Raw genomic sequence first — 15,472 nt, forward strand, 5'->3', positions numbered from 1 at the left:
TTTAACGTTCTTGTTGTAGTACCTGCGCAAAACAGCAAGGTATTTGGCTGTGCGTACGCAAGAATCAAGCCTTTTCTCCTCTGCGCTGTTGACTTCTAGCTCCCGTACTTCATTGACCTTGCCTTCGTCGAAGTTCTCTACCCGTGCTGATCTGAAAGCTATATCTGGTGGGAGGACTGCCTCAGCGCCGTAAACCATAAAGTATGGTGAGACGCCGGTGTTACGACTGGGCTGAGTTCGGAGGCCCCTAGACAACGGCTGGTAACTCCTTGAGCCATCTTCCAGGAGCTTTATCGTTTTCTCTGTACATCCTCTTCTTCAATGCGTCCAAGATCATGCCATTTGCCCGCTCGACTTGTCCATTAGCTCTAGGATGCGCCACCGAGACGTATTTTACAACTATGCTCCTTTCATCGCAGAAGTCCCAAAAAGCGTTCCCGGTGAACTGAGTACCTAGATCAGTAATGATGCTGTTGGGCACGCCGAAACGGTGGATGACCTGGTCGAGGAATGTGACAGCTTTCTCTGAGGATGCCTGTACCAGAGGCATGTATTCTATCCACTTAGAAAACTTATCAATTAGCACGAAGACGCATGTAAATTTCCCAGGAGCTGGTTTGAAAGGCCCGATCATGTCCAGTCCCCAGCAGGCGAAGGGCCAAGAGGCTGGAATCGTCTGGATCTCATGTGCTGGTACATGGATTCTCTTGGAGAAGAACTGACAACCCTCACAGCGGCGGACTAGCTTCTCTGCGTCGGCCACTGCTGACGGCCAATAGAACCCTGCTCGGAAAGCCTTACCGACCAGTGTTCTTGAGGCCGCGTGGTTGCCGCAGGAGCCAGAGTGGATTTGGTCCAGGAGATGCTCGCCTTCCTCCTGGGTTATACACTTCATCAAGATTTCCTCCTTAGCGTTTTTGCGCCATAACTTGCCATCGACGAGCAGATACTGCTTACTACGACGCATCAGGCGCTCATTTTCTGTTCGATCGATATAACCGCTACCATCTGTCAAGTACTTGATGAAAGGCGTTCTCCAGTCCGGCTCATGAGTGGTCGGAAGCGGCTCGGTTGTGCTCGGCGCCGGAACCGTAGCCACTAATTGCTGGTCTGAAACTTGGTTGGTCGTTGAATCTTCGTCTTCAATAGAAGGCGTGAGCAGGTCTTGGACGAATACGCCATGTGGGATTTTGGCTCGGGATGATCCTAACTTTGACAACGCATCCGCTGCCTGGTTCTTGTCCCGGACCACGTGTATGTACTCGATGCCATAGAACCTGCCTTCCAGCTTTCTTATCGATTTGCAATATGCGTCCATCTTTTCACTGGTCGTGTCCCAGTCCTTGTTGAGTTGGTTGATGACCAGAGCCGAATCTCCGTAGACATAGAGACGTTTAACTCCAAGCTCAATCGCAATGCGTAGACCATGCAGGCATGCTTCATACTCGGCGGCATTATTAGATACTGGGAAATAAATCCTGAGGACGTACCGGAGCTGCTCCTTGGATGGTGACACGAAAAGAACTCCTGCTCCCGCACCGTCAATGTTGAGAGAACCGTCGAAGTACATCGTCCAATATTCGTCGGATCCAGGAGAGGCAGGCGTGCTTAAGTCTGTCCACTCGACGATGAAATCGACGAGTGCCTGAGACTTGATTGTAGTACGGCTTGCAAATTCCAGGGAAAAGGGGCATAGCTCCATTGCCCATTTGACGATGCGCCCGTTCGCATCCTTATTGCGAATGATGTCCCCCAAAGGATACTCGGTCATGACCACCACACGATATCCGTCGAAGTAATGTCTCAACTTTCGGGATGTTATCAGTATGGCGTAGAGCAGTTTCTGAATCTGTGGGTACCTGGTCTTGGATTCGTTGAGTACCTCACTAATGAAATAAATTGGCCGCTGTACCTTGTAGGCGTGGCCCGGCTCGTCGCGCTCGACCACCATTGTAGTGGAAACCACCCGATCGGTTGCCGCAATGTAAAGTAGGAGAGTTTCGTCTTCTCTGGGAGCAGTAAGTACCGGAGGTGACGTGAGGTATTGTTTCAGCTGCGTGAAAGCAGCGTCTGCTTCCTCCGACCACTCAAACTTCTCGGACGCTTTGAGCAGTTTGAAGAACGGTAGTCCTTTTTCTCCTAATCTTGATATGAAACGGCTTAGAGCAGCCATGCAGCCGGTAAGCTTCTGGACATCCTTCACCTTTCTTGGGGGCTTCATGTCTAAGACAGCTTTGACTTTCTCCGGGTTAGGGCGTATGCCGTCGTAACTGACGACGTTGCCGAGCAATATGCCAGAAGGGACACCAAAGATGCACTTCTTTGGGTTTAATTTCCATTGGAACGTATTAAGGGCTGCGAAGGTGCGTTCCAGATTGTCAACAAGGGTATGTGCTTCCTTGGTTTTGACAACTACATCGTCGACATAAGCCTCGACGAGGCCGTCTTTTATCTCGTCGTTGAGGCAGGCCTGTATAGCGCGTTGGTAGGTAGCACCGGCGTTTTTGAGCCCGAACGACATAGTCGTGTAGCAGTAGGCGCCGAAAGGCGTGATGAAAGATGTCTTGATCTGGTCGTCCTTTTTGAGAGCGATCTGGTGATAACCAGAGTAGCAATCGAGAAAGGAAAGCAGCTGGCAACCGGCGGTCGAATCTACGACCTCGTCTATGCGAGGTAAGCCAAAGGGGTCCTTAGGGCAGTGTTTGTTGAGATCAGTGTAATCAACGCACATTCTCCATTCATTATTCTTTTTGCGTACAAGAACCGGGTTGGCTAACCATTCCGGATGATACACTTCTTTGATAAATCCGGCTGCCAAAAGCCGTGTAACTTCTACCCTAATCGCCTCCTTTTTGTCGCGAGCGAACCGTCGTAGCTTCTGCTTGATTGGTTTGGCTTTGCTGTTGACATTTAAGGAGTGCTCAATCAAGTCCCGAGGTACACCGGGCATGTCGGAAGGTTTCCATGCAAAAACATCCACGTTGCCCCTCAAGAACCTGACGAGCACGTCTTCCTATTTGGGATCCAGGTCGGCCCCGATGAGGGCCGTTTTGCTGGGATCGCCCTCGACCAGCTGGATCGTCTTGTGCTCCTTGGATCTGATGTTCTTGCGCGGAGCCTCGAGCTCTGGGATATCCAAGTGGTCGGCCGGGGTCTTCTTAGCGTCGAGCATGGTCTCGGCCATGCGAATAGAGAGGTCGTGGGCCTCTGCTATTTTGAAGCTGTCGTCCTCGCAGGTATAAGCTGCGTATACGTTGCCCCTGAGGGTTAAAACTCCTTTCTCAGTAGGCATCTTGAGCACCAGATACCTGTAATGAGGTATGGCCATGAACTTGGTGAGCGACGGTCGACCAAGAATAGCATGGTAGGTGCCGTCGAAATCAGCGACCACGAAGTTGACGTAGTCGGTGCGGAAGTGGTCCGGAGTCCCAAACTGCACAGGTAGCGTGATCTGCCCGAGAGGTGTGGAGCTCTGTCCAGGGGAGAACGCCCCAGAACTGTGCCTCGTACGGCTTCAGGTCCGCCTGGGCTATTTTCAGAGCGGGCAGGCTGTTCTTGAACAGAATATCAATGGAGCTGCCGCCGTCGATCAGTACCCTATCGAATTGAACCTTGTTGATACAAGGATCGAGGACCAGGGGAAAACGCCCTGGCTCGGGTATGGCGGCCCATTGGTCCTTCCTGCTGAAGTAGATTTCACGGTGAGACCACGGAGGGAGCCGCGGATCGGTGAGAAGGTTGTCGGTGTTTGCCACGTTCAAGCAAGCGCGGGCGAGCAGCTTGCGTTCTCGTTTGGTCTCAATGGACACCTTGCCGCCGATGATGGTGTGCACGCGATCTGTCGGCTTGACGTATTTATGACGAGGATCTGCATCGTCGTCGTCGTTGTCCTCGTTGCGCTGTTCCCCCGCGTCGTTAGGCTTGTCGGATGTATCCGGAGCCTGTTGACGCGTGTAGATAGTCTTGAGGACGCGGCAATTCTCCATGGTATGGTTCGATTTAGGATGGAGCTGGCAGGGTCCCTTCAATGCTTTGGCGTAGTCGTCCTCGTAGTTTCGACGTCCGCTGCCCTTTTTCACAGTATTGACCTCGTCCGTCGTCTTCCCGAGCGCGCTTGCTCCTGTAATCGTCGCGGCGGTTGCGCCGCTGATTACGTTGATCACGGTGGTCGCGGGGGTCGTCGCGCTGGTAGCGGCGGTCAAAATTGTCGTTCCGACCACGATTGCCACGGTAATCGTCGCGGCGTGGGGGGTGGTCGGAGCGTGGAACCCTTGCTGCTTCTTCAACGATTATCTTTTTAGCGTCGTCAGCGTCCGCATATTTCTTAGCGGTGGCCAAAAGCGCTGTGACCGATTCGGGTCTCTTCCGGAGGAGCTTGTCTCTTAGGGCGTCGTGGAACCGGAGGCCGGTGACGAAAGCCTCGATTGCTTCGTTGTCGGAGATTGATGGGACCTTGATGCGCATCTCTGAGAAACGCCGAACGTACTCGCGCAGTGGTTCATCCTTCCGGTCTCGGATCCGTTGCAGATCGTACTTGTTGCCGGGTTGTTCACAGGTAGCGATGAAATTGTCGATGAAGGCCTGCCTGAGCTCCTGCCAAGAGTCAAAATAATTCGCTGGCAAGCTAACCAGCCATTGGTGACCTGCATGACCAACAGCGACTGGGAAGTAGTTAGACATGACGTGCTCGTCAGCCATGGCTGAGCGGCACGCAGTTTCGTAGAGCATGACCCATAATTCGGGGTTTTCCTTGCCGTCGTATTTCTGAAGCTTCTCGAGCTTGAAATTCTTGGGCCATATGACTTGGCGTAGGTGTGGAGTGAACTGCTTCAGATCCGGCGGACCGTGGGCGGTGTCATACTCCATACGGCGATAGCTTTCATGGGATGCACGATCGTCGGCTCTCTGGTTGATGCGAGCACGCAGATCACGTCCACCGAGGTGATGGCGGAGATCATTATTGCCATCGCGGCGATCTCGATTGCCATCTGGATTAACCCTGCGACCGTGGTTATCACGGCGATTGTCGCGGTTATCTCGGCGGTTGTCTCCTCGAACGTCGTGGCGGTTATCCTCCCGGCGGCGGTTGTCGTCCCGACCATCATCACGACCACCGTTTCCGCCTTGACGGTTGTCTGATGGGTCGTTATTGCGCGAGCCACGTTGGTTGAGTGGCTGTGAGCGACTTGAGTATTGACGGCTGTAGCTTGATTCGATAGAAACGGATGGAGCCCGGGCTTGGTTCATCTCTGCGGTCTGAGCCATAGCAGCCGTCAGATAAGCTTGTATGTCATCACGGACTGCTTGGGTCTCGGGAGTGTTGGGCAGCCGCTGCATTGTCGCCATGGCGACGGCTACGTTGGCGCTTGGGGTCTTGAAGACTTGTTTGTCCCCCACCCTGTCGAAAGCATTGTTGAGGTCACGTGGTCAGAGCCTTATGCGTCGCGCCTCCTGGTCTGCTTCAGCTTCGATTTGCCGGCGATTAAACCGGTCAATATTGCGTGCTTCGCGTGTAGTTTTTTCTTGTTCTGTTTCACCAACTGCTGGCGGCTCGTCGCTGCTGACAACATGGATCAAATCCCCTCGTCTTGGCGGGAAGGACGGAAATTGGGGGAAACCAGGGGCATGGTCTGGTAGATCCAGATCGTATTTGACGCCTTCATCTTCGTGACGCTGAAGCTCGGTGTGGACAGATGCGTTGGATGCGATGCCAGATGAGGAGCTGGAGTCACCCTCTCGGACTGTGTGGACGGATCCTTCTTGACAATCTTCAATCCGGACCATGTTGATGATGTTGCATGGCTTCGGCCGAGATCGGTGTATAGGACATAGATCCGAGCGGCGTCGTAGGTTGTACGCGTAGCTGGAGGCAGCGTTTCGTAGGCCGTAGGGCTGGACCTAGGTGGTTCTCCGTCGGGACTTCGTACTCGCAGAGTCAGAGACCCATCGTGAAAGCTAGCTGGCGACGAGCGGAGCGCCCCTCAGGAGTAGATACGACCACAAGATCTGTTCCAAATCGTGCAGGACGACCGGTCCGAGCTGGTCGGATAGATCTGTTGTGGGGAGATGTTACCTGCTCATTAGGTTGGCTTTGAATCGTACTTACCAGAGCTAGGGTTTCAGCGAGTTTGATGCCGACCCGATCAATGGGGTCGAGCAGGTCGGTGTCGTCGATCTGCTTTCCTCTGTAGCGGGGAAGCGGATGACGGGTTGCCGGCGTGGCTGTAGGCGTGGTCAGAGCCAGATGTACCGTGGTCGGAACCGGATCCATCGTGGTCGAAACTTCACCGCGGTCAAAGCCGTGTTCACCGTGGTCGGAGCCGTGTTCGCCGTGGTCGGAGCCGTGTTCACCGTGGTCGGAGCCGTAGCCGATGCAGGTGAAGTAGTCGTCGGCGTAGGCTGAATCCACGCCCCTTCCACGGTCGTGGCGATGGAGTCGTCGGAGCTGGTGGTCCAGGTGATCTGGCCGACGGTGAACGTGAGGCCGTTGGGCGTAGCCATGGAGCCGGAGATGATGACCATCTTGTTCGCTTGGAGAGCAGTACGCACACCCCCTACCTGGCGCGCCACTGTCGACGAAATATGGTCGGCAGTCTACCTAGGGGTAGGCCCAAGGTAGTAGATTATTGGCAGACAGATGCGCAAGCCTCAAACAAGACGGTGACGCAAGACAGACACGAGGTTTTATCCAGGTTCGGCCGCCAAGAAGGCGTAATACCTACGTCCTGCGTCTGATTTGTATTGCTGTATGTCAATGAGAGATGTTTTTTAGAGGGGTCCCCTGCCCGCCTTATATAGTCCGGGGGGCAGGGTTACAGATCTGGAAACTAATCCTAGTCAGTTACAATTGCCATATGTGGCCGGATAAGGATTCCTATTCTAACCGACCAGGATCCTGCTTGGTCGCCAAATCCGTCTTGATTCCTTGTGCGGGACTCCGATCAAGTTGACTGAGCCGCACGTCGTCTTTCGGGTGGACTGAACCCGTTGATTCGGGCCAGCCCAACCTTAGCCATAAGGGTATAGGGGTTAATACCCCCACAATGTGTTTCACTGAGAACTACAAATATTGCATCATCTATGTCAGACCGCAATGTTGTACAATTTGCTCACTACAGTTAAGGAAACAATTAAGGAAAATGGTGTATCACTACAGTTAAGCAAGCAAAACCAGCATTTTCACAGTAAAGCAAGCAAAACCAGCATTTTCACTACAGTTAAGGAAACAATTGTTGTATCAAGCCAAATTAGATCTATTCCTTAAAGAGAAGACTTGTATTAAAATAGAAATGAGATGCACTCCTTAAAAATGTACTGTCCAGTCCCAAATAGCCTATCCAGAAGAATATCGATGCCCTAAAGCAAGAACAATTGCATGCTCCAAGTTAACTAAAATTGCATGCTCCAAGAACAGATATTGCACATGTTACACGCCATAATTGCAGTAGTTGAAGTGTGCAATTTACTACTAATAAATGTGCAATCAAGAAAATGGTGCTTCTAAATAAAGTAATAGAATAAAATCACAGTTCAGTAGAATTCTAATGCAGTTTGCTTTAGGGACAACCAATGTTGACAAGAATAGAGGCAACTGAAAATTAATGTATACAATCTCACCAAGGGACCATATGGAATGTCAGTAAAAAAAAGTATATAATCAAACAGGCACTTTAAAAGAAATGACAAAAAAAAGATACTGGATGATAAGCATCCTACCGAATCAGAAATGTAAAGTTGCTGAATTCATTCATGACTTTGATATCATGAATTACATTTACAGTTGCTGAATTAACAGTCTATCCTACTTCAATTCTTGGACCAAAGACAGAAGTTTAAAAATCATGTCAATATCATAATTACTTGATAAAAAATCATGTCAATATGACTATAACAGACATGCAAAAAGCTTTCATGAAGTGCACGCACTGGCCCATTTGGATATCATTGCATCAAGAAAAGGACAACAATTCTGCAGTTTTAACACATAAACAGCTAATTTCATCCATGATCAGAGGCACTACAAAAATTCCTGTAAGCCATAACAAGGCTACCTGTTTGGCCTAGGTACAGTGCAATGCAATTTATCCTCACGCAGATCTAATAAGACAAATCATCATTTTAACATTGGGACAAATCATCAGTTTGACCATAATAAGTATGCAGTCCTGAATCACCTTAATTCAAGTCTCTTGTGAAATTGATAGAAATTAAAAAGGGACAACTGAAAACATACAAACATACAAGACACAGAAATGATAGGACAAACATACAAGACACAGAAATGATAGGACTCGCTACAATATTATTACCTTGCTGACAGCCTTCAGTGGGTACCCTCCTCCAAGCCTTGGATCTCTGCAAGCTAGGGTTACTAGCCATCAACAAAAAATCAGGATGTCAACTAGCCATCAACAAGCTTGATGTACAACAATAAAACCAATCACAGATATAAAAGGTCACCAAAAAAAGGATGACACATGATGTATACAAACCAGGGAAGAACAGCCTAAAAGCTGGCAATGCTTCAATCTGTGGTGCACACAAAACCTGAAAATAAAGGACACATTAGCATTGAGGAACTGATTGAGATAAAAACACACATCGTGGATTCAACCAAATCTTCACTACCTAAAAGAGCAAGAACAACAAATGAACAGACAGTGATGATGCTACACACTGAGACTAATACATTCTACTAAAAGCACTAAATAGACATACTAAAACTACAACAGAGTGTACTGAACCTTGTATGCAACAGAGGAAACAACACAAAAGAACTGAATTTGATTGAATCATGAGTTCAATAACTCATAAACATCAAACAAAACCCAACAACACAAAAGAACAATCCATCAAACCAAACCCTAATTAACAAGTTCACCAAAAAATGAGATCTACACAGAGCCCGCAAACCAAACCAAACCCTAACAAGGACTAACAAAACAAACCCTAGACGCATTCGAACCTCACCCACACAGAGCCCGCATCCGCTCATCGACAGACAACAACAAGCAATGCATTAAAACGAGATCTACAACAAGCAATGCATCAAAACGAGATCTACAAACACAACCCAAAGCTCATCGAAATGCGGGACGAAGAAGCTTTGCCCCACCCACCGCCTGAGCGAGGCACCACAGCACTGTGGGAAGCGAAGCGCAAGGAAAGCGCCCCCACCCACAACTCCGCCCCACCCGTTCCCTGCCGCGGACAACCTCCAACCCACCCGTCGTCTGCTAGCGCCACCGTGCGATGCGGAGAGGATTCGGCTGCAACCTAATCCTCAACCACATCCGCTGCCGCAACCGAATTGACAAACACAACCCAAAAAAACTCTAAACCCAAACCAAATCGGAACGGAATCCAACAGATTGGAGACCCAGCAATCTTACCAACATAGAAACGGGATCGACTACGAACCTCAACAACGAGTCCGAGACGAAGAAGAACGAGCCGGAGCAACTGCCGCTTCCGCCGATCAAATCGCCTCCAGCGCACCGGGAAGCAGCTAGTCGACAGGTCACCGAGCAGATCAACAGGAGGAGGCGCCGCTGCCGCCGATACACCGCCTGGTCACCGCGCCGGGAGGGAGAGGGTTGCCGTCGCCGCGATGTGAGCGAGAGAAATGGGACGCGACCCCTCGGCTACCCGGCGATGTGAGCGAGAGAAATGGGGATGTGAGCGAGAGAAATGGGGGAGCCACGCGACCCATCGGATACCCGGCGCGACTTCCAAAATACAAACAGTAGCAGTGGGACCCACGCATCAGCCAAACAACGAAAGGGCACCTCACTCTCCACCAAAACCAGCGCTCTCAGCCCTCCATCGCCAGATGAACACAGCAAAAAATCGTGTGCTGCCAACAAAAGAAACACACGGGCAACAGATAGCAATCCTGTTACCAAAATAAGTGGCGTTCTTGTTTCTCGAGGAGTCAAACGTTTTTAACTTTAACCAAATATATACAACGAAATATTAATGTTTATAGTACTCAATTAGTATTATTAGATAGATCGTTGAAATATTTTTATAATAAACTTATTTGAAGATACAAACGTTGTTAATATTTTTTAAAAAACTAGTCAATTTGAAAAGAGTTTGATCGGCACATATATCATTGCGACACTTATTTTGGAACAGAGAGAGTATAACACAATTAATCTCATAGTGTCTACTACTCCGTATTTGGTATAATAAGTATTATTATTTTATATATTTGATCAATTGATTGATTTTTATAAGATGTGTACTGTATTTATTTTTGATGCCGAGAGAGTACTTACTCCGTACTATTTTTGTTCGAGGAACAGATTTTTTGAAGGCTCCTCGCATGGTCCACAAAGCCGCAGCTCCGGTCGGTCGTCTGGAAGAGGAAGGGATTTCTTCCTCGCCAGCGAAGACGACAAAAATCACTTTCCCGGTTTCCCCCAACAGGCCAACACTTCCGTCTTCTTCCTCGCACTGCCTTCGCCTCGGAGCGCGGCTCCGCCTCTGCCATCTCCGCGCTCCGAGCCCGCTTCGACTCTTCGAGCTCCACTTGCTCGATCTCTCCCATCTTTGATCCCGTCACCCCCATTCTAGATTCTAGCTCCTCTCCGTCCCCGTCTTAACCGTTTAGATCTAGGCGGGGTGGATGCAGTCTGCTGTGATGTGAAGGGAGGAACCTATCGACCAAGTTCGATCATTTACTTCCGTTCCGATGTCAGAATGGGCAGAATCCTGTGTCTCGGAGGTCGGATGCCGCACACTGGTGGAGCTTGGGTACATGCCGGAGAAGCCACTGATTGGATGGCGGCCGGCGGCCGGCGACGCGGTCCCGGCGCCGAACGCCGGTGAGATCGTGGTCTTCGCGCCCTTCTTCGAGCGTGGGTTCTCGGTGCCGACGCACCCGTTCTTCCGCCGTCTCCTCGATTACTACGGCCTGCAGCTTCACCACTTGAACCCTAACGGTATACTCCACATCTCAATCTTCATCACTTTGTGCGAGGCGTATCTGGGAATCGAGCCGCACTTGGGTATTTGGAAATGGCTATACCGTGTCAAGCCAGCAAGCAAGCTAGACCCCAACAACACCATTGGAGGAGCCGGCATCCAGCTTCGTTCGAGGACGCCATATGTCTCCATCCCGCTGCGGACATCCAACAAAGGATGGCACTCGAGGTGGTTTTACTGCCGGAACGAGAAGCCATCACTGCCTGACTTCGTTGCTGACCATTGCCCTGTTAAGCTGCCGTCGTGGAATAATCCCCCATCTGCCGACGAGATGGCCGAGGTGGAGAAGATCATCTCACACCTCAATGAATTGATCCAAGATGGCCTCGACGGAGCCGATTTGATCGCTACCTTCTTGTCTCGTCGGATCCAACCGATCAAGAAAAGGTGCCATCGGATGTCTGAATTCACCGGTAATTCTGACCCCACACGGGAGACGCCTGTGAAGTTGCCTGAAGATGAGATTTTTTCCCGGGCGGCCCATCTTCTGTCAACTGATACTAAGATTTGCACCCATGGCAAGCCACTTCCGTGTCATCACAAAAGACCAGTGAAACATGTCAGCGTTCCTTTTGTCTTGAGTTTTTCTTATAACTTATATAGTATAAGCTGTTGAATCATTAATGCTAATTGATCGATGCTCTTGTTACAGGACCTGAGCAAGTACCTTTCCGTGACTCTGGAGGAAGACGAAGAGAGAGCCATGCCACAGACGACAGACGCCGCCACCCTTGTCAGCCAGCCCCCTCTGAAGAACCCGAGGATCCCTGGTGCTGGCTCCTCTGGGGAGTCTGTCCAACAGAAGGCCAAGGAAGTTGTGGCCCGCTCCTGCAGTGAGCTGGCACAACAGCGAGAGTCCGGCAACAGTGCGCCAATTGCCCAGCCGCCGTCTGACGATGAGGATACGGAGACCCTGTCCCATAGGAAGAAGAGAAAGTTCGCTGAGGCCCTCGCTTGCTCCACTGTAGACGTCGGGTCTGTGCACGTGTCGCCTCCACAGGCAGCCTCTCTGCCACCTCAATCGGAGCCATGTCCACTCCGGTCATCGCCGGCACTTCATGCTTCTCCTACCACTACAATGCTGCCCACCTTGACTGCTCCCAAGTCAATCAAGACGACACACGTGCCTTGCCGACCTCTCCCGCATGACAACCTGGGGTCTAGTCAGCAGTCGGATGGGTTCGCTACAGACTCTGTTGAAGTGGAGGGAGAGGTACATGGAAAGAAGGCCGAGGAGGAGCCAGGGATGCTCTATGTCCAGATGAAGGATATGGAGAGCAAGCTGCTATGGGAGATCGATGATGAGAAGGAGCGCACCGAGGTTGAGTGGGAGAAGGTCAAGGAGGCTGCAACGTCCTTCATGACTAGACTCCCTGAGATCACTCTCAGCCTCAAGCGTGCCTCCGAGATGATAGTTAAATTGAAGAAGGAGAACAAGGATCTGGAAGTTAAATTGAAGCAGGAAAACAAGGATCTGGAAGTTAAATTGAAGCAGGAGAACAAGGAGCTGGAAGTCAAATTGAAGCAGGAGAACAAGGTGCTGGAAGTCAAATTGAAGCAGGAGAACAAGGAGCTAGAAGTTAAACTGAAGCAGGAGAACGAGGTTGCTCGAGGTAAATTTCTTCTGACTCCCGGAGTTGTTTTTAATTTGGATGTGTTATGGGCTGTAACCTGGTCCGATTCTTGTAGCTTTGGAGAAGAAGGCCAGCGATCTGTCTAAGGAGCTTGACATTGTGCGCGCGGATCGTGATTCCCTCAGCCGGGGGTTCCAGGATGCCAAGAAGAAAGCTGCTGGTAAGCCCGTGACTTATTCTCAGCACTTGTATATCGCTTTATTTATCATCTTGATCGATGCAGCATGAGCTATTTGTGTGATTACAGACTTGTGTGATGCCTTTGATGCTATTCAAGCTGCCTGCGACAAGTTCTCGATTGACAATCCGACTCCGGACGGTGTTGAGGCTGTCACCGAGTGACTGGGTAACTTCCCTGAGCTGACTGAAGCAGCAGCAGCAGCTGACGGGGGACACTGCCGCTTCAGGATGCAGTTAGCGCTTGCAACAAGAGGTTGACACCCTCATGGTGCAGTTGCACTTGCAGGCAAGGCTGGTAGGCAGAACTTTTGGAAACTAGGTCTGTATTACTTAATCATGGTCAATGCACCTGTAATATATTCTGTGTTGAAGTACTCAGGAGATAGAGTAAGAGTTAATTATGTATATATTTAGGGCCTTTTTGGATCCATTAGCTGCTAATAGTTAGCTAGCTAATTAATAGCTGATAGATAATATTAGCAAGCGAACTATTAGCTGGTTTGGCCCAACTAGTAAGATAATTGTTAGCTGGGTATTAGCTAGCAATTGGGTAGACTATTAGTTGGACCTGTTTGATCCTAAAGAGCTAGTTATTAGTTGCTAACTAATAGCTATATGAATGCAAACAGGCGTTTTCATGTTTCAGTTCTTTGATGGTTTTTTAGTTTTAGATCCATGACAGTACTCCGAGATTACAGTGTGTGCGTGGTGTCTGGAATTTGCCTTGTCGAACGTTCGGGTCACGGAGGCACGCGAACCTTCCAGGCTGGACGTGCTCGGAAAAAAATGGTACTCGGGCTGATCCGCTGATGGGTTAATGGTCACCCTTCCGTCCTAAATAAAAAAAATATACATATTATTTCTCAAGAAGTCAAATAGTCTTGCATAAAAAAGAAGTCAAATAATCATATTATAAGACATTAATATTTGTGATATATAATAAATTATAGTAAAAATATTTAAAAATATAAGTGTTAATATTTTTATATTTCAAATCAAGCTTTAAATTATTTGACTATATGGAAAATAGGAGTTCTACGTCTTTTGTTTTTAGACTGAGGAAGTAGTAGTACAATGCTAGACATCAGTCAATGCAAGCAGCAGCTGTAGCCATAGAATAATCACAGTGGAGCATAGTATATAAGGATCTACTATCCTGCAAAACTTCATATTTTTTGTGAGTTTCTGCAAAATTTAATTTAAACAAACTTTTGTGGAAGGAGAAAAGGAAATGAGGAATCAACATATAAATAGTCACGGAGGAAACTTTGCATGTCTGGTCCATAATCACAACTATTCAATTGATGATTTTTTCCTTTTTTCTCCTTTCATAAAGTTTTGTTTAACCTCAAATTCTGCATGATGGTAATTCCGCCAATCATATTTTTCTATTGATTTTTTATGTGTTGAGTTGTTGACCCACTGGGATCACCTAAACTTCTTGTAGGCTCAGAGCGTTCTGTCTTTAAAATATTTAACCTAATATTTTTAGTTCATCCTAGAAAATAATGGTCTAATAAATAACTTGTTGATTATATTTTTATAAAAATTGTCTCTAACAAATTTGTAAAAAGCAAACTAAAAATATATATAAAAAATCCCTTCCTTCCATATGATCGGAAGGCTCATCTCCATGTTCTATTGGTCATATATTGTGGAATTCATAAAAAAAATACTCCCTTTGTTGCATAATAAATGGGCTATCTCACACTATGAGGAGTAAACTAATCCTTAAATTTAACTAGATTTATAAAAAATAATCACCCTATTCTGCTGGTGGTATTTTAACTGATTTCGGCTGATTCAATAGTATTTCTGTGAGAGAGAATAAGCCGAAATAAGCACAAACCGGCTGAAAAATAGAACATTGTATCTATAAATAAGTTTCCTATAAAAATATATAATGTGATTAATCTAATGATGCCTACTTCGTCTTTGATATAAATTAATATTTATTATATATTTCATCAATTGATTAATCTTTATAGGATGTGTATTTAGTTTTGATGCCGAGAGAGTACTTACTATTTTGGGGTAACTGTGTTCTTACCATTGTCCAGTAAGCCAATTGTGATTTTGCTCCTACTTTTTTAACTTTATGTTTTTACCCCTGTTATTTTGAAATGAAAGGTCCGTTTGCCCTACTTCTGACGTGCATCAGGTGGACATGGATTAAACGAATTAAAAAAATTCCAAATCTAAAAAATAAAGGACAAAGGAGGTCTCGCTGCTAGTCAAAAGACCAGGCTCAATTCTTCACAACATGAATCACAAGAGGACAACAATGACCCAAAGTAAGTCATGTTGTACTTCTATTTATTTCTACATCTATAGCCATTGCAAATTTAGAGATCATGTTTCTTCTCTTTTTTAGTGCAAGTGCTACTGTGAGGGGGGAAGGGGAAGAGGAAGACACTCAGGAGATGACAACAATGATCCAATGTAAGTCATGGTTCTATTAGTGTCCACTTCTACTTATTGCATGCTCTGATCATAGCTAATATTGAAATCATGTTTCTTCTATTTTTAGTGCAAGTGCTGCTGGTAGGGGAAGGAGAAGGGGAAGGGAAAGAGTAAGAGGAAGAGGAAGAGAATCAGGAGAGGGACAACAATGAGCCAATATAAGTTATGTTTGTAGGCGTATTTATTTGTTGACGTAATCATTA

The 15,472-nt window shown here is 47.9% G+C and overlaps 1 protein-coding gene across 1 annotated transcript; it reads left to right on the forward strand.

Moving 5' to 3' along the window:
* The first annotated feature begins 10,423 nt into the window (after nucleotides 1-10,423).
* On the forward strand, nucleotides 10,424-13,445 carry LOC136528455 (uncharacterized). Its single transcript, XM_066521413.1, has 4 exons — nucleotides 10,424-11,551; nucleotides 11,645-12,605; nucleotides 12,682-12,786; nucleotides 12,874-13,445. Exons 1-4 carry the CDS (start codon nucleotides 10,700-10,702, stop codon nucleotides 12,966-12,968), a joined length of 2,013 nt encoding a protein of 670 aa, XP_066377510.1. The 5' UTR covers nucleotides 10,424-10,699; the 3' UTR covers nucleotides 12,969-13,445.
* The last annotated feature ends 2,027 nt before the right edge of the window (nucleotides 13,446-15,472 follow it).

This window comes from Miscanthus floridulus, chromosome 19 (genome assembly GCF_019320115.1).
Source record: "Miscanthus floridulus cultivar M001 chromosome 19, ASM1932011v1, whole genome shotgun sequence".
NCBI classification, from domain to species: Eukaryota; Viridiplantae; Streptophyta; class Magnoliopsida; order Poales; family Poaceae; genus Miscanthus; species Miscanthus floridulus.

What these genes read in the sequence shown, in the direction of transcription:
- LOC136528455 (XM_066521413.1), top strand. Translation starts at nt 10,700, where the DNA reads ATGTCAGAATGGGCAGAATCCTGTGTCTCGGAGGTCGGATGCCGCACA. An exon ending in ACAAAAGACCAGTGAAACAT is followed by an intron (nt 11,552 to 11,644) that starts GTCAGCGTTCCT and finishes CTCTTGTTACAG; the next exon opens with GACCTGAGCAAGTACCTTTC. An exon ending in GGAGAACGAGGTTGCTCGAG is followed by an intron (nt 12,606 to 12,681) that starts GTAAATTTCTTC and finishes CGATTCTTGTAG; the next exon opens with CTTTGGAGAAGAAGGCCAGC.